Source organism: Molossus molossus, unplaced genomic scaffold, assembly GCF_014108415.1.
Source record: "Molossus molossus isolate mMolMol1 unplaced genomic scaffold, mMolMol1.p scaffold_m16_p_4, whole genome shotgun sequence".
In the NCBI taxonomy this organism is placed as follows: domain Eukaryota; kingdom Metazoa; phylum Chordata; class Mammalia; order Chiroptera; family Molossidae; genus Molossus; species Molossus molossus.
The window spans coordinates 39891071-39915808 of NW_023425377.1; the positions used below are offsets into that span (position 1 = coordinate 39891071).

The window sequence follows — 24738 nt, forward strand, 5'->3', positions numbered from 1 at the left end:
TGTTTACAAAGCCTCTTATTAATCTATTTAAAATTAGACACCAAGCCCTGGCCAGTGTGGCTCAGCGGTTAGAGCGTTAGCCTGTGGACCAAAGAGTCACAGGTTTGATCCCCGGCCCCAGTAGGGGTCGTGTGGGAGGCAGCCAATTAATGTGTCTCTTGCATCGATCTCTCTCTCTTCCTCCCTCCCTTCCTTCCACTCTATCTAAAAATAAACCAGGGGAAAAATATCCTTGGGTGAGGATTAAAAAATAAAGTTAGACACCAAGTCTCAATTTCTGGCTGTTATTTAGTAAACAAAGTAAGCCTTGCTTTGGGATGTGGAATTTGATGTGGGACATTATGGTGAACAACTTAAGATGTTTATTAATGTCAGTAGGACTTCAACGATGGTAATATGCCACTACAGACAAGCTGATAGTGTTGCAAAAAGGATCTGAAGGGCTTTCTTCCTGGACCAAATTGAAAGGACTTGGGTTGCCCTGGCTGGTGTGGTTCAGTGGTTAGAGCTTTGGCCTGAGCACTGAAGGGTTGTGGTTTTGATTCCAGGTTAAGGGCATGTACCTGGGTGCAGGTTCGATCCCTGCCCTAGTACAGGTATGTGTGGGAGGCAATCAATCAATGTGTCTCTTTGTGTCACACTGATATTTCTTTCTCTCTCTTTCCCCTTCCCTCCCTCTCTTCCACTCTCTAAAAAATCAGTGAAAAAAATATCCTCGGGTGATGATTAACAACAATAATAAAAAGAAAGAGCGAGCTTTGGTTAATGGGTAACATATTCCTCCAGTCAAAAAGCTTTGCATATGGCATGTTTCGCCGCTGTTAAAAGTAAAGAAAGGGAAGAAATATTGAAAGTGAGGTACAGGTGGAGAGGGAAAGAAACACTTGGGGATCAAAATGAAAAGTTTTTAAAGTACTTTTTAAAAATTTAATTTATTGGGGTAACACTGATTAATAAAATTATATAGGGTTCAGGTGTACAAGTCTACATAAAACAAATGTTTGTTTACTGCTTTCTCGAGCTAAAAGGAACTGAGTGAAATTCAACGGTGGAATTGTAGTCCTATTTTATTTGGGATTAACAAAATCTCAGAAACTAGACAGATTACAAATATTATCAAGCACCACTTCTAGGGTTCTCTTCTAGTAGGGGCTATTTGGATTACATCTCTTTAGACCTACCTTGGAATGGGAAGCCACGCCACGTTGATTGCAGTCTGGAAAAAAGCAAGTTTGGAGCGGACTGACAGATCTCGGGGGAGGGGTTGAGAGGATGGGAAGAGAGTAACCAAAGAGTTTATATGCATAGCCCTTGGACGTAGACAGTAGTGTGATGAAGGCCTGAGGGGGCGGGGCAGGGACTGGGTAGAGGAGGACAAAGGTGGGGGTGAGTGGAGGACATCTGTAATACTGTCAACAGTAGAAAAGAAAGAAAAGCAAGTTGACTTTCCTCCATTTTAGGGACTTCACTTTTGAAACCTGAATGGCCAGGAGCCCCTCTTTTAGTAGGGGACGGACAGGAGAGCTCTAGCTCTGCTCTGGGCTCTAGAGAAGAAAAACAGGTGGTTTCCATTGCCCGGGGCAAGCTCTGACTGCTCCTGAAGGAAACCTACAATGCTGCTTTCTTAACTGCCTGGCAGCAGATGGCTGGGCACGAAGCTATTTAGGGAATAGTCTGAGTTTTTCTTCTATTTGGGGCCAGACTCAGAAACATCAGTCCTCTGGCAGTCAGGCGGCTGTGGGCCTCTTGGATTCTCTGGAGCCTCAACCTGCCTTGGAGAAGCAGCACCCTGACGCTCTGACAACCTGGTGACTGCCTCCACTCCAGGGGCCTGTGCTGGGCTGTGCAAAACGGGGAGGGGCCCTACTCACCGGAATCCATTAGTTATCACCAGGCATTTACCAAGGATTGTGCTGGGGTTGGATTCAGGTTGGGGCGCTTGGCCTCACTTTCTGCCTGCCTTTCTTTCCCTCAGTCAGTTAGCAGATATTTCCTGAACGCTGTCTGCAGGGGGCTGGCATCATATAAAGAAAAATGGCCAGACGGCTGGTGTGGCTCAGGGGTTGAGCATCGACCTGTGCACCAGGAGGTCCCGGGTTTGATTCCCGGTCAGGGCACATGTCTGGGTGCTGGCTTGATCCCTACTAGGGGGCGTGCAGGAGGCACCCAATCGATGTTACCTTCATCATCGATGTTTCTATTTCTCCCTCTCCCATCCTCTCTCTGAAATCAATAAACACACACACACACACACACATATATTTTAATGGGAAGAGATCTGCTGAAGGCACTGTAGAAGGCAAACAGAAAAGGCCCCCAAACTATAAAGGAGGTTTCTAGAAAGGGGGCTCCAGAGGTTAATCTTAAGTGGAGCAGGAGGACATTCCAAGGAGACAGAACAGCAAAGACGGGCATGGTAGGAAGGGCACAGTGTGCTTTATGGGCTGGGAGCCCAGAGCCTGAGGGTGCTGTATGGAGATGTGTTAGAAGGAGGCAGGAGTGGAAAGAAGGCCTGGCGGCGCGCACCCGACCTGAGGAGGAGGCAGGAGAGCAGGGCTGCTCCTTTCTCACATCTCAACTTGTTTCTCACCTGTAATGACAAGGACATTATTTCTCATGCCGATTCCCAAATCAACATTTTATAACTCATGACCACGTTTTCCAAGCCGAGGGAAGAGCCAGTGATCCAGAATAGCCTGCCCATGGGGCAGTCGTCAGAAGGAGGACATGCTATTTGAAGTTGGGACCACCTGGATAGACATATGTTCTCAAAACGCCACACTGACCATTGAGCATGTGCACCAGAAAGTGTGGCACTGACGATGGGGATGACCAAGAAAAACAACAACAACAACAACAACAAAAAACCCAGAGTACTGAGATGTCCTAAATTAAATTACAGCAATGATTAAAAAAAAACAACCAAACAGCCCTGGCCAGTTTGGCTCAGCGGTTAGAGCGTCGGCCTGCGGTCCGGAGAGATCCGGGTTCGGTTCCCGCTGAGGGCACGTACTTCGGTTGCAGTTTGTCCCCGGCCCTGGTTGGTCGTGCGGGTGGCAGCCACTCGATGTGTCCCTTCATGTCGATGTTTCTCTCTCTCTCTCTCCCTTCCTCTCTCTCCCTCCCACTCTATCTGTACAAAAAATGGAAAAATATCCTCGGGTGAGGATAAAAACAAAACAAAACAAAAAAAAACAACCAAACAAACAAACTGAGATGTCTTAAATTACAGTAAGCCACAGGTTGGAAGGAAGAGACAAAAGAGGTCAATCAGTCAACAACTAGTGCAGGGCAAAACCTATAGAAGACTGCTCGCATTCCTGAATGTATGTGCAAACTTGGAATTAACTTCCAAGTGGTTATTTCCGTGATTACCTGAAAGAATAGCCACCACGAGGAGCTACAGACCAGCAAGTGCCTCCAGCCTTGTTGTGCATGACCTTTCCAGACTGCTGCCCATAACCAACCCTGACAGCAGATACTTCTTCCTTAGGGACTCTGCACCTATCCCAGAACTCACCCCTCTTCACCGTCTCCCACCCCCTTCACCTGGAGCCAATTTCTTTCTTTCTTCCTCCCCTCCCCTCCCCCCTCCCCTCCCTTCCCCTCCCTTCTTTCTAAAACATATTTTTATTGATTTTTTGGAGAGATAGAAACATCAATATGAGAAACATCTATTGGCTGCCTCCTGCATGCCCCTTAGGGGGGATTGAGTCCCAAACCCAGGCATGTGCCCTGACCAGGGATCTAACCGGGACCTCTCAGTCCATTGGGATGACGCTCAATCCACTGAGCCACACCAGCAGAGCTGGAGCCAGTTCTTTCAAACTTCCATCTTTCTCCCTCAGACTTGCATGAGGAGCCTGCCAGCTCCAGGGTGGCGGCCACGTCGTCTCCGTCTGGCTCAGGCGGTGTGCCTCGGGACCTGGTTCTTTTTCTGGCTAGCATATGGCTTAATAAACCCTTTCCTTTAGGAAAGTTCTCAGCTGTGAAGGCTTTTTCCTTGTTGTTTAACAAGAAAGACTCTGGCTTGGGTTAAAACTATTGAAACAGCAGGTATTGCCAACCTACAAATCATCTGACTGAGGCCGGGGTGGGGACTCTGAGGATACTGCTGGGACAGAGGGGAGTTGAGACAGCATCTGTCCCCTCTCTGACCCTTCTCTCCGAAAACCTCTGACCTGGGACTGGCTCTGCCTGAACAGCGTGGGGATCTGTTGGTCCCGCCCATCCACCAAGTGGGATTGTAGTGAAAATAGAGGAGGGGCCCTGGCTGGTTTGGCTCAGCAGTTGGAGCTTCGGCCTGCGGACCAGAGATTCCCAGGTTCAGTTCCGCTAGGGGCATGTACCAAAAATAAAAATAAAAAATAGAGGAGGGGAATACTCTGCATTCTAACTTCCTAGGAAAGTACTGAACTTGAAAAGCCATGTGGACAGGGTATCCTAACTCATCCAATAGTCCAGAGAACAGTGGTTTGGATTTGATCTCTGGCTCCAGGGCTCAGGACGACTGTGAATAAAAATGTCAACTACCAAGGAGACAAATTGCAGTTGAATTTAAGGAAGACATTGTTTAACACAGATGGCTTAGCACTGGGTTGCTTTAAAAATGACGGGCTCTCTGTCTCTAGAATGTAGTCTATTCTAGAGAAGATAGTTGGGCACAAGCTTTCATGTCCCGCCCCAGCCCTGAGGAGCCAGGATTGATCGAGCAGGCTGAGGCCAGCCCTTACCCTTTTGTTTTTAATCCTCACTCAAAGGTATTTTTCCATCTATCATCAGATAGAGTGGGAGGGAGGGGGAGAGAGAGAGAAACATCAATGGAGAGAGACACATCGACTGGTTGCCTCCTGTATGACCCGACCAGGGCCGGGGACGAACTGCAACCGAGATACGTGCCCGTGACCGGAATCAAACCTGAGACTCATTGGTCCACGGGCTGATGCTCTAACTGCTGAGCCAAACCGACCAGGGCTCCATACCCTTTCTTGACTAGCAGGAAGTGCTCCTGGAGGAGAGAGGTGTCCCAAGATGTGAGCATCTCCTCTGATTCCCGATGCCTCCACATGGCACACTGCTCCCCCTTTGACACAGGCCCATTTGTGAGTCTTACATCGGATGAGGCAGTGGTCAGACCCGCCCACCGGACCTCCTTGCCAAGCCCTCTAGGCCTCCCTCTGTAAGCCAGTGGGCATGAATATTGCAGCTGGCATGTGAAAGCAAGGCTTTGCATACCAAGCACCTGTCACCAGAACCAGGCAGTCACCCAGAGCCCCAAAATAGCAGTTCAGAACATCCACTGGGGAAGATTTCTTTTGCTGAGTCACTTTTCCCCTTTGGCTTCCACAAATGCTGGCTGCTCTTCTGAGTTTTATGTTGATTACATTTGATCCCTAGCAATGGAACATTCCTTCTTTGCAAAAGGGGGCAGAGGGTTGGGGACAGGAGGGATATCCTCTTCAGCTACCTCCAGGCTCTTGGGTTACAAGGTTTCAGGTGTACAGGATGGCCACCAAGGAACCCAGAATGCTGGGAAATGGGTGTTTCTCAGGCCCAGGCAGCTGACTGTTACAGGCATCACCTGAGCTGCTGCCCACATGAGCACCAGCTGTTTATAATCAGCCCTACCCCAGCCATACTCGGGGAGCTGCAGGTGGCCAGTCCCTGCCCTGACCCCAGACCTCAGGTGTCCTGATTGGGGTGGGAAGGCACTTGAGAACTTGTAAACAGCAGGGCTTTCCTGGCTCAGTTTCCAGGAAGCGAGAGTACACAGACTCCTCTGGCCTCCTGCCCCTGGCCCACCTGCCTAAACCCCTACTTCTCCTGTCCTCGAACCCTTCTGCGGCTCGTCATGTTCCCACTTCACACCGTGCCCACTTTGTGCCCTCTCCGCCACCCTGTGTGGTGGGCCCGGCAGGCACTCATCCTCATTTAACCAGTGAGGAAACTGAGGCCCAGAAAGGGCCAGAGTGCTGGTCGCCAGTTCTCGACTAGATTTCATTTCTAGTCCCTTTCTCAGTTGTGGTGCATCCATGATGAATTCTCTAGACCTTGGTGGCCACATGTAGCTGAGGATGGAAGAGGAATGAGGGGACCACCCACTGACCCAGGGCAAGCCCATCCTAGAATTGCTGTCACCCAGAACACAGAGGCCCCCGGGCCTGTCGGTGAGGCCCAGGCCCCATGCCCAAAACTGGAGGACAAGACAGACGCCTCGCCTTCCTTCCAGTGCCTGAGGCCCTGCTTCATGCTTAACCCTGTCACTGTCCCAACCAGACCTCATATCTTGTCCCATGACCACACCCGAAGCTACTGCTGTGCACCTACTGCCCCCTTCACCTGGTGACCGGTGAGTCTGACTAGGTGAAGGTCACACGCTGAGGGATAAAACTTCTTCCTAGTCTCCCTCTGCCCAAGTCCAGGCTGGGGGCTCACCTTGCCCATCTGCCAACCAGCCCCACCTCACCCAGCGGGCCTTAACTTCAAGGGTCCAACAGGCTCTCACTTGACCCTCACTGATCATGGACCTTCCTGACGACCTGGACTTTAGAGATCCCAGTATTCCCAACCTCTTCTCCCATTGTACAGATGGGAAAATTGAGGTACATCAAGTCAGTGGAAGAGAGAAAACTCAAAGTCTGGTCTCCTCACTCCTGGGTCAACCATATTTCCCTACAGCACTGTGCAAAAAGCCTTGGGAAGGGGAGTAACAATAATAAGAAGCCTGAATTTGAATTTGAGTTGGGGGGTCATAGGAGAATCATGGGTGCTCCAGGAAAGGGAGAGGCCCAACGTGAACTCTTTTTTCTTTTCAGTGTTTTAGAATGGCTTCTTTTTGCTTACTATCATGTTTGTTGTTGCAACAAAGCAATTGAACATTACTGAATTTAGTAGGGTTTTTTTCCTGTATAGTATTCTTTTTTTTTTTTTTTTTTATCCTCACCCGAGGAGATTTTTTGATAGTTTGTTCGGATAGAGTGGGAGGGAGAGGGAGAGAGAGAAACATCGATGTGAAAGGAAGGGACGCATCGAGTAGTTGCCACCCACACGACCCAACCAGGGCCGGGGACAAACTGCAACTGAGGTACGTGCCCCTAGCGGGAACCGAACCCGGGTCCCTCGGGACTGCAGGCTGATGCTCCAACCGCTGAGCCAAACTGTCCAGGGCTATTGTTTTTTTTTTTTTTTTTTTTTAAATTGTGGCAGAAAAACACAAAACATAAAATTTACCCTCCCAACAATTTCCAAGTGTGCAGCACAGTACTGTCACTGACAAGCACACTGCTGTGCACCAGGTCCCCAGAACCCCCATTCTGCCTCTGTATCCACTGATTCACTCATACCTCCTCCACCCCAGCTCCGGCTATCACCACGCTATTTCCTGTTTCTGAGTTTGATACATCATAGAAACTTTAGATAGTTCATATAAATGGAATTGTGCGGTATGTGTCTATGTGTGACTGGCTGATTTCACTTAGCACAATGTGTTCAATGATCATCCATGTTGTAGCATGTGTCAGAATCGCCTTCCTTTTCAAGACTGAATACTATTCCATTGTATGTACCTACCACATTTTCCTTCTCCGTTTGTCTGTCAATAGATATTGGGTTCCTTTCACCTCTTGGCTATAGTGAATAGCGCTGCAACCAATGTGAACTCTTTTATTTTTTATTTTTGTTAATCCTCACCCGAGGATATTTTTCCATTGATTTTCAGATTGAGTGGAAGGGAGGGGGTGAGAGAGAGAGAGAGAGACATTGATGTGAGAGGGATATATTAATTGGTTGTCTCCTGCTTGACCCTGATGGGGCTGGTGATTGAACCTGTGACCCAGGTATATGCCCTTGAATGGGAATAGAATCTGAGATCCTCTGGCCCATAGTCTGACACTCTGATGCTGAGCCAAACCGGCCAGGGCAATGTGAATTCTTAGATGCTGACCTGCGTCAGCAAATAAACAGGCTTTGGGCCTCAAAGAGCTGCAGGGAGCTGGGTGCCTTCCAGGACGCCTCCAAGCTCCGTTCAGCCTTGGGCTGGGATGCGGGATGCAGCCGGGGCTGTAGCACAGTAAGACGGGTGAGGTTGGGCTCTGTCTGTCCTGCACTGGCTGTAGCCCCCTTTCCATTGCTCTTGCACTGCAAAGGTAAGTGTTTCGGGGTTGTGGGGATAGTCTTGGATCTGCTCCAGTGTATACACAGGGTAAATCCACGCCAGCACCAACCCTCCGCCTGGACACACTGTAACAGAGGACAGAGGCCTCCCAGGCCATGGGACACACTGTGCTAAGTGAAATCAGCCAGTCACACATAGACACATACCGCACAATTCCATTTATATGAACTATCTAAAGTTTCGATGATGTATCAAACTCATAAACAGGAAGTAGCGTGGTGATTGCCAGGGCTGGGGCGGAGGAGGTATGAGTGAATCAGCTGGGGTTGCCAGGAAAAATACAGGATGCAGAATCTGGAGCATACTTGTACTAAAGCATTACTCATTGTTTGTCTGAAATTTTAATTTCACTGTGTGTCCTGTATTTTTATTTGCTAAATCTGGCAACCCTACCACCTAACCCACTGAAGGTCTCCCTGACGAGCCAGCACAGGGCCTCTGTGCTCCGACCCAGGTTCCTTCACAGTGGATGGTGTGGATGCTTCTGAACTCCAGGCCTGGCTTGGAGCATTGGGTACTGAGCACCATCCTGCTCCGTTCAGCTTGCCTCTTAAGTCCTGTGCTTGACTAATCCCTCATCCATTCCTGCCTCCCTTTGACTCTTGGCAATGAGTCTACCTGAACCCCAAAAGACTGCACTAAAATTCACATTTTGCCTTGACCGGTTTGTCTTAGTGGTTAGAGCGTGGACCACAGACTGAAGGGTCGCGGGTTTGATTCCTAGTCAAGGGCACATACCTGGGTTGCAGGTTTGATCCCCTGCCCTGGTCGGTGTGCGGGAGGCAAACAATCGATGTGTCTCGCTCACATCATTGTTTCTCTCCCTTTCTCTCTCTCCCCCTTCCACTATATCTAAAATAATGGAAAAATATCCTCAGGTGAGGATTAACAACAAAATTCATATTTTATGATCTCGTTTTTAATCGAGCAACACCAAATGGTGATCATGAAGCCTTATGTGCCTCTGCCTGAGTCTCTCACCGGGAGGAAGAGCGGGTGGCAGGGGCTGACATACACAGGGGCAGCAGGGGCCGGCGCAGCCCTCACAGTGAGGAGTTGGCCCTCATGGATGCCCTTAAGAGCCTGGCCAGGTGAGGCGGAAGCGTGGGGGTCTCCTGTGAAGGGGAGGGCAGCTGTGAGACCACTTTGAGCAATCTGCATTTCCTGTCCTCTGTGTCCTGAGATGGTCTCTAAGAAAATGGGCCTTGGCTGTCTCCTCTGGCAGCTCTGGGCACAGACGCAGGTGCAACGGGACTGAGGCCAACTCTGAGAGTATGGAGTGCTCCCTCTCCAACCCACTGTTAAATTCCTGCTTTTCTTTGACAGTTGCATGAAGGCAGGGTCTGCGTCTCCTTGGCCTACCCACTCCACCTAGGTAGGGTGCGCAGCAGGCCTCAGTCAATGCCTTGTTCTCCCAGTAGGCCTCTTGTCCGTGAACTGCCTCCCTGTTCCTGAAGCTGATGGAGAAGATCCTTCTCTGTACTGGGAGGCGCTGGAGTGCAGGGGAGGAGTGAGGATGTTGGGAATGCAGGGTTGGCCCTGGCCCTGTGGGCGCTGGGACGTGGAGCTAGAGACATCTGGGCTGGGGCCTGGTGGGCGGTAGATGGCGCCCCAGCTCTTACTTGCAGGAGTTTAGTGACCAAGGGAAGTTCAGGGCTGGCAGAAACCTTCCTCCCCCAGGGCCACACTCGCTTGGCACACGGTCTCAGTGAGTAATTGCACATTGCTTTGGGATTATCTGATTACAGTCTGTCTCCCACACTGGCCTGGTGTCTCCACAGGGGCTTGTGGTCATCCTAGTGGTCTCAGAGCCCAGCAGCAGGTGCTCGTGAGTGCTGAATCAACGCCCGACTGAAGTGTGGATAGTGAACACTCCCCTCCTGAGAGAGGCTGCAGAAAGCTGGCCCTCCACAGAAAGCTGCAACAGGTCAGCCTAGACCTGTCCTGTCCTTGGGGACGCTCAGGGGGCAGGGACAAGTAGAGGCAGCGACAGGAGCGAAGGCCTAGGAGCACTGATCAGATATGAGACCAAGGCAATCTGGGATACAGCTGACATCCCCACGGCTGTGCTGCCCAGTGGAGCAGCCATTAGCCACGTGGCTATTGAGCTTGAAACGTGGCTGGTCCGAACTGACGCGTGCTCTAAGGGAAGGATGTAAAATATTTCATTAATAACTATTTCACATTAATTACATGTTTAAATGATCGTATTTGGGATATAATGGATTGAATAAAATTATGAAAATTCACCTTTCCTGTACTTCTTAAATGTGTGGCTACTAGAATTACTTGCACTATATTTCTCTTGAACATTGCTGCTTTAGACCCACAGGTGCCTGTTATCAGCTGGGTGTGCTGTTGGTGCAGGGGTGTGAGGGGACCTTGCATGACCCTTCCAGACTACTGTGGCATTGGGCGGGCAGTGGAAGAAGGGACAGGCGGGTGCTGAGACCAGGGTAGCTGGCCGAGAGTTACGCTGAACCACAGCGAGGTGGGCTGGCCTCCCAGGAGCCCCCAGATTTATTTCCAATACTGTGAAGTCACAGAACTTTGCATTTGGAGATGACTTTGGGGACCTGCCATCTATTGTACTGAGGAGAAAAGTGGGCAATTCGCTGCCTTAAATGACTAAGTCAGAGGTTCCAGAAACTAGATTCCCAGTTCAATCCCACTCCACAGAGCCTTGGGCTCAGGTGTAAGACCCTCTCCACGCACAGCTCGCCCCGTCTTTGCCTATACCAAACCCTCTACCAGGAATGCCTTTTGTCCCCTCCTCCTATCCAGCTCCTTTGGGCAAGCAACTGTTTGTTCTTCAGGTCTCCACTGCCCGGAAGCTCTAGGAGGGCAGGGTCCTGGTGACAGGCACGGTGCACAACCCAGCACACTGGCAGAACCAGGTGTGCGGTCCATAGTCATTGTTGAATGAATGAATGAATGAATGGTGTAACTTCCTGAATACAGCACCCCGCCCCCAAACTGGATCAGCCCAGACCTCCATAATGACTCCCGGTTCCCTTGTGTCCATGTCCCTGCTGGATTGGGAGATGCCCTGGGCAGGTGGGCAGGGCCTGTGACCTTTCCCACTTTTTCCAGAGCCTGGAGTGGAGTTAGTACTCAGAAAATAATGAAACAAACCTGGCAAAATTCTTCCCCAATGTGGGAAAAAAGCCAAGCTTCCTCCCAAACCTTCCCTCTATCCCAGGCGGGTAGCTCATGCAGGTGGCAAGACTCCAACAGTCCTGCCTGTGACACAGGACTTGGCCTCTTCCCAGAGGCGTGGCTTTGGGTATATGTCCCTCATCCGCTCCAAATCCTAGGGGGACAACAGTGAGGAGCAAAAGGAATTCAGCCCTTAAGCACAACCCTGGGCATGTGCAGTGGTGACTAATCATTACTATTATGACTCCTTAGGAGTAGCAGCAGGTCCCTTGGGACACCCCGGGAACATGGCTATTTCACTGAGCCCACTGTGAGGTGTGCACACAGGACTCTTGGACCCCTTCCCCATTCAATACAATGAAACCTCACACCAACCAGCACAGAAAACATTGCTTTATTAACTGCGTTTGCCAACACATGAGTGCAAAGGGCTCCTTGAGACACAGGCCCCTGGAGGGGCCAGGCCTGGAAACCCCCATGAGTAAGCAGGACAGGATGGGACTGAAAGCTACGTAGCAGCGGCAACACAGAGTCATGCAGGGCACGGTGGGCGCTGGCCACACCAGGGTGGCCGTACATTCTATTGCTCATTAAGGGTAGCGAACACGGACAACGTACAAAAAGGAGAAATAGGTCTTTGCGTTAATGAAAAATACATTTTTCTCTACAAAGGAATCTTTTCTAATACAAGAAAATAAATATTGCAACATAAGCCAAAAATAATTTAAAATTGCTCTTTTCAATATATTTTCAATATTTCTCTTGTATATTAACAAATGGCACATCACTTTCTTTGAAACAAAGACAGAAGGTGTCTCCTCCTGTGACATTCATATCACCCCCCACCCCGAGCCGACGTGGAGCACAGAGTTGTGCATCTGAGGGATGAGGTGGCTGGATGCCCTAAAGAACAACCAAAGTCCCAGACTCCAGCCCTGGCTCTTTGGCCAATGTGGCCAGCTGGGCCAGGAGCATAGGAAGTGGCCTCCCCAGGGGCCTTGCTACAGGCATCCAGACCACTCTGCAGAGCTTTGGACATGGGCAGAGGTTGGCCACATCCGGCAGTGAGCAAGGAAATGCCAAGTCCAGCTGCTGCCAATGTCTGTTAGAGTTGGGCAGTTGATTCTCGAGGAGCTGCCCCAGCAAGTCCCACTGTGTGCCCACCCACCACACACAGACACGCATGCACACACCCACAGTCCAACCCCCATGTGAAAACCTGGGTGGCTGCTCCAAGGAACTGAGACCCTCACAAATGCTCACATACTGTCACCAAGTCAGAGCTCAATTAATAAAATAAACCCTTCTACCTTTCTCCTCATTTGCTGTAAAATACATTTATGACCCATAAAAATACTTTCCTTGCACATTATCCTTTCTCACTGTGATGAGGGGAAGGTGATGGTGGGCAGCTGGGCATGGGAACAGGATGACAGCCAGATGAGTTACAGAGGACTTCTCCCTCCCTGAGGGCCAGTGTGGTCAAGTGCCTCCAGCCTGGGAGGCTTCTTCCTGCCTTCTACCACCTTAACCTCAGGGGCGGTGAGGCCGTCCACGTGGTGACAGAAGGGCAGAGGAGAGTGAAGGGGCTGTGGCTGATGGTGGGAAGGAAAGAAGTGGCAGTCGGCACCCCGTCCTCCCTGCAGCCTGGCGGACATCCTAAGGTGGACAGCTGCCTGAGGAGGAAAGGTTAGGGCCTGCCCTGGGAGGGAAGGCCCCCCGCAGCCAGCCTAACAAGACACCTGGGCTCTGTGCAGGACATGGCCTCAGGGATAATCCAGTCCAAACAGAGCAAGAGCCAACAGAGAAGAAGGTCCGAATCCAGAGGCCCACTGAGGAGTGCTGGCTGCCCGCCTAGGCCAGACACTGTCCTCCCTCCCTGGCTCTCTCCTGCCTCCAGGGAGCCCAGACTCTGCCTCAGGATAGATGAGGAGGTCATGGGGCAAGTGCTGAGCCTACTGGACCTAAGCCATTCCTGGCCCTCTTACCCCCACGCCCTGGGGAACATTTGGTTGTTCTTTAAGCTCATCCCTTTGCTTCCTGCGAGGTCAGACTGATCAGTCCAGCACAGACAAGGCTGTGGCCCGAAGCACGGGGAAGAAGGTCTGTTTGAAGGCAGTAAACAGAGAACGGGGTTGGGATGCTGCTGCTGCCGAGGCTACCAAGGCGGCAGACAGACTAAACTCTACATGGTAGCTCATGCCATCCCAACGCCCAGAATCCTTGAAGCCTGCTGCGTCCATTCCAACTGGACACATTTGTCTGATCCCCTGAACTTAGTCATTATCTTTGTTTCCTGTTTTGCTAAAATTCACATAAAACTGAGTTTCAATGACAACGCCACTGTCGTACCTTGGTAGTTTTGGAGTCAGGGTGAGTGGTCAAGCTGCTCCCATCCCACTGATTTGCGCTTTGTGTATTTATTTTCATGGGGGAACCTCACAGTCAAGCCTTGGGCCAAGCTGGTTTCACCACCAATGTTCCTCCCCCCACTCGCTGAGTCTGAGTTTCCGAAAGGCTCACGGTGGGCCCAGTCCAGGGTCTGAAATCCAACACCAGGTTCCCGGTTCCCACAGTCGAGTACCAGAACAGCATCCTCTTCCAAGAGCTCGGGCTTGTCTCCTTGGGTGTGTGCAATGAGCATGTTTCTGTACTTTGTTGCTAAAGAACTCCATTAAAAAAAGTCCAAGTGACAAGTTGTTAGCTCCAGGCTGTGCTGTATTATGGTCAAAATATTCTTTGGCATCCATAGAATGATCCAACTGATTCACTGGACTTTTGCAAGGTTCTTGTTGGAGAAATTCTGGCTTTACCAGTGGCAGAAGTGACCCAGGAGTAATTCACAAGTGAAAAAAAAACAAAAACGTTTTCACTGAATTCCTTTTTTGTTTGTTCCCTGAGCTATCACCCTGGGGCCACTCCACTAAAACTCTTCAGAGCAACTACCTGGGACCTTGAGGGTGGGGTAGGAAAGGTGGGTGGGTGGTGGGAGGGACAGCATGGCTGGGAAAAGGGGTTAAGGCTCTGAGGGAGAGGAACCAGAAGCCTCCAGCAAGACTTAAAACAGCCCCCGCAGCCAACTCGGCCGCCTGGGCCCCGGGATCCCACTGCTAGTTGGAAGGAGTTTCCAAAGGAAACCGAGAAAGCAGCTCATCTCTTAGCAGGACTGGGAAACTGGAAAAGGCAAACGGTCTGGTCAGCTGTCTGGGAGTGACCAGACTTTGGCCGAGACTGGCTCCTTAGGAAGGAAGGAAGTTGGAGCCCCAGAGCGATTCTCTGCAGTGGGCAAGTCTGAGCCCCACGCCCGCCTGGGCACTGGCCCTCCCTGGCAGCCCTCCACTGGCACTGGCGGCTGGCTGCTTGGGAGTCCCCTGAGTAAGTGGCACAGCTCAGGAAGGATTCTGGAAACCCCTTCCCAGAGCTGCAGGGCTGGGCGCTGGCAGGGGCAGAGCAGCAAGGGAGTGGAGGGTCGCGGGGTGGGCGGGCAGGCCTTAGATGTGGGTTGGTAGGAACAGCTGTGGTTCCCCTGGGACCAGCAGGGCCCTCTGCGCCCCCTCAGTGCTTTCTCGGATAAGCTCGTTGTGCTTGTGACAGTGAGTAGACTCTGGCTGGGTATCACTTATTATATACTTCCTTGGGGATCAGTGGAGTGCAGCAGGACCCCCCAAATGGACTCCAGTGGAATTCGAGGACAAGGTGGGACAGGCCCTGGGCTGGCCCATCTGCTATGAAATAATGCCCAAACAACATTCTGTGTCACCCAGTGGCAGCGGGCTGGCGTCCTGAGCTGTCCCATCTTGCCTGCATCTAGCCAGGAGCCCAGCAACGCCACGTGGACTGGGCGGGCGGGAACGCTGCAGCGACGGGGAGCTGCCCAGGACCTGGCCTGGCCCTTGCAGCCGGAGCTGTGGAAGGAATCCTAATGTCCTAGGCCAGCACAGAGGAAAGACAACAGTGTGGAATTTGAAACTCTCTCTATATTAAAAATAAAACCGCAACAGAGTGGCAGCCTTGAGGGTCTGGAACACTCAGCAGATTGGAAATGGCAGTTGTGACTGGGCTGAGGCCTCGTGGGAGGACTAGGGCAGGGCCTGAGACAGGGGAAGGGTGACTTAGGAGGCCAAAACCCCCATTCGGACCACCTCCTCAGCCCCTGCTTCCCGGGGACCCCGCTGCACCCCGCTGTCCTTGGCCTTCATGTCTGAGTCGCTCATCTCCCCGTCAGAGAAGAAGCCATCAGTCTCAGGGTTAAAGTGTGGGCTGACCTTTGGCCTCTCGGCCACAGCAGAAGGAGGTCCTGTCCCGGCATCAGGCCTGGCACCTGATGACCTCCGGGTTCCCTTGCTCTCGCGGGATGGCCGCAGCCGACCTGAGGGCTTGGGGCTTGCTGTTGGGCCAGGCACTTGGACATTCGAGTCAGCAGCCATTGGGGCTGCCTCGTCGGGGGTGTCAGGGACCAGCGGTGGGGGGATCTTGGGGGATGCTGGGATGGGACAGTCCCCAGCTGTAGGACTGGACGGCAAGTGAGAAGGCGTTCGCCGTGGTGGTTTCCTGGCAGGCGGTCCTTGACCTTGACTCCCCTTGCCACCACCTGCATCCTGGCCCCAGAGCTTCTTGGGGGGTTTGTCCGGAGTCGTCCGTGAACCAGGCCCATCCTGTGGCGGTTTCTTCTTGGCAGGTAGGCGGGTGGTGCGGCCACGGGCCTTCCTGGCAGGGTCACCGGGTCGCAGCGAGGGGTCCCGCATGAAGCTTAGCAGCGTCTCCTCATCTTGCAGCAGCTCTTCTGACAGCAGCCCCGGAGCAGGGTCCTCACGGTGCCCGTTATTCAGTGACCACTCACTCATGGCCATGTTCTCTGCTGTGATCTGCACTGACTGAGCTAGCCAGCTGTTGAAGAAGGTGCCATCGATGGGGAATGAAGTAGACAGGCCTGGGAGAGGAGAGGGAAAGGTGAGATGGCAGCTAGTAAGTCCCACCCTCGTTCTGGAATCCCTCTCTGACCCTCTTCAGCATGCCATGCACGCTCCCTGTGCAAAAATTGTTCAGAATTTCAAGGTGCCCACATTAGAACATTAAACTAAGCAAGGGTCTCTGACATTGCACAGGTGCACACCCATGAGGCCTATGGGTGCAGAGGGTGGAGGAATGGAGAAAAGTGCCCTCTGGCCACCAGGGGGTGCTGAATTCCTATGCACACTGCCTCCCAGAGCTTCCAAAACAAGGACCTTGGATAAGGGTGTCAGGCATCAATAGGGTGGTAATGTATCAGGGTATAAGGTCCCTCTTGGATGTCAAGACCTGCTCTAGCTATGGGCCATGTCTCCTTTACTGAGGTCTCAGGACAGCTAGTGAGACTAATCTCCCATTAGACACCCATGCTGTTCCCTTCTTGAGACTGATGGAAATAAAAGGTGACCTGGGGCTTCTGTGCTAGAAGTGAGGTCTGGAAGGAGACTCTACCATGACCCTGAGAAGTACTCTAGGGGAAGCATGCTGAAGTCCCCGGAAAGGCTGCTTGGCTTAAGGGCGCAGCCGCAAGGAGGTCTGTGACGGTGAAGAAGGGCTGGGCCAGTGCCTTCGGCCACTGCTTTGGGTCTCTGGGTGGCCTCACGAAGGTTTGCTGGCACTGAAGAGAGGACCCATTCGTACGAATTCTGGCAGAGTGGAACAAGGATGGCAAATCTGGGGCCCTTACCTCCAAGCATGGGGCTGGGCTCCTAAAAGGGCCCAGGTGGCCTAGAGGTCCCTTCAGGGCCCAGAGCAATTACCATCCAGGATTCTGGCCAGTGGAAGGAGCAGTCAGTTCCTGAGCTACTGGGCACAGGCTCCAGGTCTACAAAAGGGGAATTTCTGGGGATGGCAACGGGGCTCTGACACCCTAGTCTTCTTTGTGGCCGGGAGGTATGAGTGCCTGGGCAAAAAGGGCCTGGTTACCCCTTTGGACTCCCACTCTGAGCAGGGGTGGTGCTGATGGTCCCTGCTAACCTCATGTGGGGGGTGCAAGCAGAGTGATGGTGTGAGCCTGGCCACTTACCCAGCTGCCCCAGGACTGAGTCAGGCCCTGTCTTCATTTTCTCCTTCTTCTCGGGGCTGCCCTTTGGGCCCTCGCAGCCTTTCTTTTTTGGGTCGCTCTTCTTGCCCTTTGCTCTCCTCCCAGACCGCTCTGCACCAGAGAGAGAGAGAGAGTGGGTGGTCATCCCAAACCACCTCAGCCAGAACCAAGATCACTGCATGTCGCTCCAGGAGTCTTCCCTCACCTGGTGCCTCCCCACCCAGGTCATCTTGTCCTGCCGCTGTACCCCAGGCTCACAGCCTTTGGGGCTTGGGATAACTGGGGCTCCCGTGAGTCAAGGGACAAGTGGGGTGGGAGAGTGTGCGGTTAACTGCCCACTGCTGCTCTGGCAGGGCTTTGAGGAGAGCACAGGGCCACGGAGGGGCTGGAGGACCACCTTGCAGGATCTGGACTACAGCATGATCCACAGGCCTACAGATGCTGGGAGTCCTAGTGATGGAGGGCTGACTGGAGGTGAGTGGACAGGGCAGGGACTTGAATGCCAGGCCAAGGAGCTGGTCGTGAAGGTGGACAGAACACTGTCAGAGGAGTCAAGAAGTTTTGGTTATAGTCCTCACATTGGTCAGTCCCCTTGAGCAAGTCTTCTGTCTTGATCTCCTGGTCTGCTTTTGAGGTCAGATAGCAGATGGGAGACCTGGGTATACACACAGCCTTCATATCCCTTCAGTCCATCACCACACAGATCTAGGGAGCCACAGAGAACACTGGAGCAGGGAGGGACATATGGAGTGGGAGGCCCGGCTGCCAGGAATGTTCTCCTAGCTTCTCAGCTGCAGGCCAGAGGAGTTTCTGAGTCAGGTTTTAAGAGTGTTGGGGGGTGTGGTCCCAGCTCTGTAATCTTCCCAGTTCTGCTGTTGATTCCCTGTGCAGTCTCACACTGGGCCACAGTCTCCACATCTATAACATGCGTCCAGTGCCCAGATACTTTGGAGGGAGGCTTCTGAGGCCCCTGCTGTCTTCAGCATAGTCTGAGCTCCTTCTGAGGGTCACAAGACCGTGCACGGCTGACCTTGGCAACCCCTCAGCCTCACTTTAGACATCTTCCTTCTGCTCTAATTAAATGCACCTATGCCAGCCTCCTTCCAGTTTTTCTAACATGACAAGCTCTGGCCTAGGTCTCCAAAAATGCTTTCCTTGTCCTGTCCTTCACCTGGTTCAACTCACAGCCTAAATACCACTGCTACCGGGAAGCCTTCTCAAGCCCTCTGGCCAGACGGTCCTTGGCAATTTGCCTGTAGCCCATGTCCCACCCCGGGGGCTAAGCGCACAACACCAAGGGTGTCAGCTGTGGGCAGAGGCAAACCAGTCTTCTGCCCTGAACAAAGGGCTGCCTGTTATGGCCACTCGGGAATAGGAGCTGCAGATGCCCCGACTCTTGAACACGTTTCTGGAATCCTGTCCAGGGCGCTGCCTGCCTGCCACTCTGCTGCCTCCATTGCAAGTGTCTCCTGCAGCTGGATGTGTGGCCACAGCGAGGTCCTCGGAAGCCTGAGACGCTGCTCCAGAATCACTGCCGCTATGAAGCCATCCCTCACACCTCCTGCCCTGCACCGGCGCCCTGCAGGCCGTGGGCACCACTTCCTTTATTTTTCCAGGTGGCGAGCTCCACAAGGGCAGAGCCTTGTCCATTCCGTCTGCAGCAGTGTGCCCTGCAGTGCCCAGCACAGGGCCTGGCATCCTGTCCATGCTCGGTTAGTGTTCACTGAACCAATCACATGAGGGAGCCTGGCCAAACGCCGGAAGCCGCCACAGTCTTGGGGGTGCATGGTGAGCTGAGCTCTGCAAGGCTGTGACCCACCATCTTTACTTGGCATTCCTGGTGTTTTGGGCCAGAGTGGGTAGTGAACCCAAAGTGCAGATGAGGCAGCTTGGCTTTCAGGCAGGAGTGGGCAGAGCCAGGTCCTCATCATCTGCTCCGGTGGTGGCCTGGCAGCTCTCTTCGCTGTCCTCTCCAGGCCCAGCCTGACCCTGGGGCTGAACTAGCAGTGACAGCCCCTGGCTCAAAGTCTTTCTCCACCCAGCTATTTCTGCTGTATGTAATTCAACATGAGAGCACCGTTTTCTGGGTCAAGTGCTGCCTTCCTTAACATGTGAACACTCCCAGAAGGGCCCTGTGTCTGGCAATATCCACACAATCAACAGATAAAAGCGATGTCTGAGTTCCTTTGGCCTTTGGTTTCCAGATCTGTGAAACGTATGTGATGCAGAAGAAGCAGACAGGCTCCCACCTGAATCCTGCATGAGGTCAGACAGAAGGTGTGCAGTCTCTTCCATCACTGGGGCAGCCGTTTTCTTCGGGATCAACATGCAGGCACTCGGGTCAGGGAAGCTCGCCAGCTTCCAGCCCATCCTGCCAGCGTAGAGCCACCAGGACCTCTGGTTCACACATGCAATTTACTCCTGAACCAATTTTCTCCTGGACCTGGTACTACCTGGATGTCTCCAGTGAACTAGAAAGCTCTCTGAGGGCAGGCCTGATGCCCACATTCTAATCTGTGGCTCCATGCTTAACAATACATTCTTGGGACCCTCGGGAGATCCCCTTCTTGAATGATGGAGGGTAGGGGTGGGGGCCAGTGGCCCCGGACCCCATGCACATGTCCCCAAACCAGGCCCCACAGATACCCTCCTTGGGACCAGCTCTTTGGCATGTGCACAGAGGTGGCCGGCGTCGGGCAGGGAAGGCGCCTACCTCGGCACAGATCCTGTTCAATAAGTTTCATCTGCAGGTGGAATATCTGCTCCTGGAGTTTGCAGATGGCGTGTTTCGTTCTCTCGCGCCTTGTCACCATGTAGCACAGATTTCTAACCTGAGGAAACACAAGAAAGATTTTTCCACCTTACTCAAGGGTGACCACCCCCGACCTTCCAGCTCTGGGGACCACCACTGCCTAATGTGCCCAGGACATCTGGGAATCAACTCCCAGACCCTGAGTGTCCTCAGGCCTCAGCCACAATTCTCTGATCCAAAACCTGAGGCCAAGCACAGCCTTGACCCTGTGGACCCCGCTGAGCCAGAGCGAGCATCAGGTTAGCTCAGGCTGGTGTCTGCCTTCCTGGCCACGTCAGCCACGCTGCTGCTCAAGGCCCTTCTAACGCGACTCCTTCCCCTATACACACAGCGCACCAAGCTCGTCGGGGCCTCATGAGGTCACCAAGTCCACCCATCCCTCTGCCTCCTGTCCAAGGTCTCTTTCCCATCAAAGAAACTCTTCAGCCATGGCAAAAACCACCTCCTATCCTGGGACACGAAAGCGAGAACTCCTGGGGGAACTCCAGCACAACAGCTTCGAGCAGACAGGCAGTCCTCAACCCACTTGGGTCTACCTGCTGCTCTGGGACCTGGGCCCGGCCCACACCTGCACTGGCCAAGGCTCCCATGTCCGCATGGCCACGTGGGCTCAGCCAGAGACAGAACTCCTCACAGGGAAGGGCAGGGGCCTCCAATTCCCTGAGCCCAGCTAGGAAGCCCCTTAGGATCTGGGAGACAGACACCCCTGCAGCTCCTCTGGAAGCACCGAAGGACGGGCCATGCTGCCTTCTGTCCACGTGGCAACTTTCTCGTGTGTCCACCCTCATTGGTTGCTCTCTGGGCCGAGACCAGGCCTCCTCCCTCAGAACACTTCTTTATTCTTGTGTCACCTCCAGTTTAGTTCAGAACCTCCAGCAGCAGGGCCAGCTGGTCAGGAGCTGCTGACCTGAAATCCTGGGTCCCACCAGGGTCCTTCCAGCTGAAACTAATACTCTGTTTCCAGTTGGGTTCCGTCTTCGGGGCGAGTTCCGGCTTCACATCCGTCAGATGCCCAGGAGTGCACTCTGGGCTTCAGAGCCCCGGGCCTGTTGTCACGAGCACCATTCCTCCTGGCCTGGGGGTGGCTGTGATCAGACCTCTGTAGGCACGAGCGTCCTCATCTCCTTCCTGCCTAGTCGTGACGGATCCCAGACGCCGGCTCCAGTCCTGGCTCTGTGGACACTCTCAGCGTGTGCGCACAGGTAGACCGTGAGCACCAGGCCACCCTAGTGGCTGGCATCTCCCAAAGGGGGCAACCATGGCCCAGCTGAGCACCCTTGCTCTGGCACACTGGCACTGTCTGACTTCCTCAGGACCTCCCACCAGCCAACCTCCTCCCACACAATCCTGAACACAGGCTGTGGCTCTGTGAGCTGTTGCTGTGTGGGGCCCTGGGCTCAGCAGTGAGCAATGCCATCGGGGTCCCTTTCTTCTCAGGACTCGCCGCCAGTTGGGCAGATAGATGCTGACCAAGTACTGACAGGACCAGGCAGCCCTGAACCAGACTTGGAGGTGATGAGGAAGGCCTCCTGGAGAAATGAGCAGCAAGGCCGGAAAGGAGCTGATCACAGGCTGGGGACAAGGAATCCAGAGCAAGGTCAGGCAGGGGAGAGGCAGAGTGAGGCCTCGAGGCCTGGCTGAGGCAGGCCAAGTGGAGCTATGCAGAGATTTTGATGGGGGCGTGTACATGCTGAGACCCCAGAGTGATCCTTAACGACCCAGCTCCCCCTCGTCTGCTCCCACAGCCGATCCATCAGTCCTTCCCGGGAATGCCATTCCTTGCCATCAGCTCCCTCACCTCTTAGTCACCCCCATCATCTTCAGCTGGACAACCAGCCATTCGGATCCCTCTGCTATCCCAGAGCAATCTTCTTAAAATGTTAATCCTCCAATGGCGTCTGTATGGGGTTGAAGCGTGGCCCCTGCCCAAGTGTACGTCCATCTGGAACCTCAGATGTAAGTAGTTAAGATGAGGTCATACTGGATTAATGAGCTCTAAATCCACTGACTAGTGTCCTTATGAAAGGATGGTGACACATCCAGGGAAAATGCCACATGACAACAGGGGCAGAAAGGAGTCACGGGTCAAGGGATGCCCAGGTTGCTGGCAACCGCCAGAAGCTAGGAGAGAGACACGGGACAGATTCTCTCTCAGCCTCCGGAAGGAATCAACCTTGGTGACTTCTGGTATCTAGAACTATGAGAAAACACGTTTCTGCTGTTTAAAACCACAGAGCTTGCAGTACTTTGCTATAGTAGCCCCAGGAAACTAATACAGCTTCCCCCCATCATAGTGAAAACAGCCCAGAGCCACAGCCCAGAGCTCTGTTCAGTCTGCCCCTCACTCACCCCATGTCCCAGCGGTCCTCCTGGACCGCACCACCCTCTAGTCACGTTCCTCCCGCGTCCAGCCCACTTCAGCCTTGGTATATATTCAACTCTTGGCCTGAAATGCTCTTCACTCTTCTCCTCCTAAGCTTGACCTCATCCTTCAGGTCCTGGCACAGACGTTGCTCACAGAGGCCTTCCCTGTCCACTACTTCACCCTGGAATCATCAACTACTTCTCTAATTTCTCCCAAGACTCTCGGTAACATAGCCACCTGTGACTGAATGCTGTAGAATTCCTCTTCCGTGGTGGCTTTGGAGGACAAGGTATAGATACTACCTTAGAAGGTCACCCAGATTATCAGGTTCCTTACACTATTATTTTTTCTTATTATAAAGATAAAACATTCTCTTTATTTATTTAGTTATCCTCACCCGAGGACATTTTTCCTTTTTTGTTCAGATAGAGTGGGAGGGAGGGAGAGAGAGAGAGAGAGAGAAACACTGATGTGAAAGGGACACATCGAGTGGTTGCCACCCGCACAACACAGCCAGGGCTGGGGACAAATTGCAACCGAGGTACATGCTCTTATCAGCGGGAACTGAACCCGGGTCTCTCTGGACCACAGGCCGACGCTCTAACCGCTGAGCCAAACCGGCCAGGGCCCAAGGATATTTTTTCCATTTATCTTCAGATAGAGTGGGAGGGGGAAAGAGAGAGAAACATTGACGTTGAGAGAGACACATCGACTGGTTGCCTCCTGCACGACCCCGACCAGGGCTGGGGACAAACTGCAACTGAGGTACATGCCCTTGGCCAGAATCGAACCCGCGAATCTTTGGTCCATGGGCTGATGCTCTATCCACTGAGCCAAACCAGCCAAGGCATAAAACATTCTCTTTAAAAAAAGAATCAAGTATGAAAGTCCTCCAAAACTAGGGCAGAGACTGATAACAAAAGCAGGTTCTTCATGTTGATGACGTGCTGATATCAGCAAGTTTTGCAGAGAACCTGGATGTGGGCTGAGGAGAAAGGCAGGGCCAAGAGGACACTCAGCCAGTTAGCAAGCTAGAACGGACCGGAGCTGGGGGCATTTGTGGAGAGGAGGTCGAGGGAGGGCAGGCCTCCCCTGTGAGCATGCTGGGCATGAGATGCTGGAGCCCGGGAGGGAGGTGTAGGATGAGGCTGTTCTCCTGACGGGGAGCAAAGCTGTGGAGCTGCTGCAGCAATGGGAGGTCAGGCTGAGTGTGGCAAATACTCTTTAGACCAAGGAGAACTCAGGGAGGGAGAGAGAACTAGAACTGGGGTATTATGGGGGGATCGGGCAGAACATCAACAGGAAAAGTTATTTGAGCGTGACTGACAGGCAGCCACTGCTGAGAGGGCCTGGGGACAAGAATGGAGAAGTGGCTACTGGACCCAGGGAGATGCAGGCTGTTGGCCCTGGTGGAAGGTTCTGCAATGTGGTGGTGGCAGAAGTCTGGCCAGAGTGGGAAGCAAGGAAGTAAGAGCAGTGAAGCATGATGGGAAAAGAGAGATGGGAATGAGAACGAAGAAACCCACGACTAGGGGGAGACGGGGAGGAAGCATTTGCTTTCAAATGGGGTAAGGTAAAATAGATTCAAATGCTGGTGGAGTCCTGGAGACGCAGGGGGAGGAGGGAAAGAGACTCTGCGCTGCAGGGTGGGGGCTGGAAAGGGCCCCTTGGGGTGGGAGGGATAGGAGGAGACAGGAGGAAAGCCAGCGAATGGGCACAGAGGGAGCTCCTGGCACTAAGTTGGAGGGTTCTGGTCTGAGGAACAGGAGGTGAGGTTGTCTGCTAATACTTGGGGAGCCCTGAGCGAGGTGTGGTAGGGATGGAGACAGGTAATGGGTCGGGGAGCCCAGAATGTTGCTGGCTTGGGTCCTGCCAAGGCTGGGGGGAAGGCACCTCACTGCTACAGGATAGGTCCCGGGGGGCAGAGTGGCTCCTACTGGGGGAGGCTCTGCCAAGGGTATGGCCTTCATACAGGGCAGGGGCTCGAGCAGCCAATAAAGAAAACAAGGGACAGTGAAGGGTAGAGAGCCTGGGAGGCAACTGAGCAGGGACAACAAGAACCTGTGGTTAAGGGGAAATGTGGGGATTTGGGGACTAGGGGATGGTGGGATTCGGAGGTGGTGACAGGGTTTCAGTGGGACAGGGGCACTAATGGACTGGAAAGTCCCAGAGATTGA

General features: G+C 53.0%; 1 protein-coding gene across 9 annotated transcripts in view; it reads right to left on the reverse strand.

Annotated features, from left to right (window-relative positions):
- Positions 1 to 15291: 15291 nt before the first annotated feature.
- JADE2 (jade family PHD finger 2) overlaps positions 15292 to 24738 on the reverse strand; it is a 68689-nt gene continuing 59242 nt past the window's right edge. For all 9 annotated transcript variants that reach the window (XM_036281830.1, XM_036281835.1, XM_036281833.1 and 6 more), the window contains 3 exons: positions 20098 to 20215; positions 17367 to 17495; positions 15292 to 16262 (listed from right to left, as the gene is read on the reverse strand). In XM_036281830.1, the coding sequence (XP_036137723.1) occupies positions 15445 to 16262; positions 17367 to 17495; positions 20098 to 20215 (1065 nt within the window). In that variant the 3' untranslated portion in view covers positions 15292 to 15444. The remainder of the gene's footprint in view (positions 16263 to 17366; positions 17496 to 20097; positions 20216 to 24738) is intronic.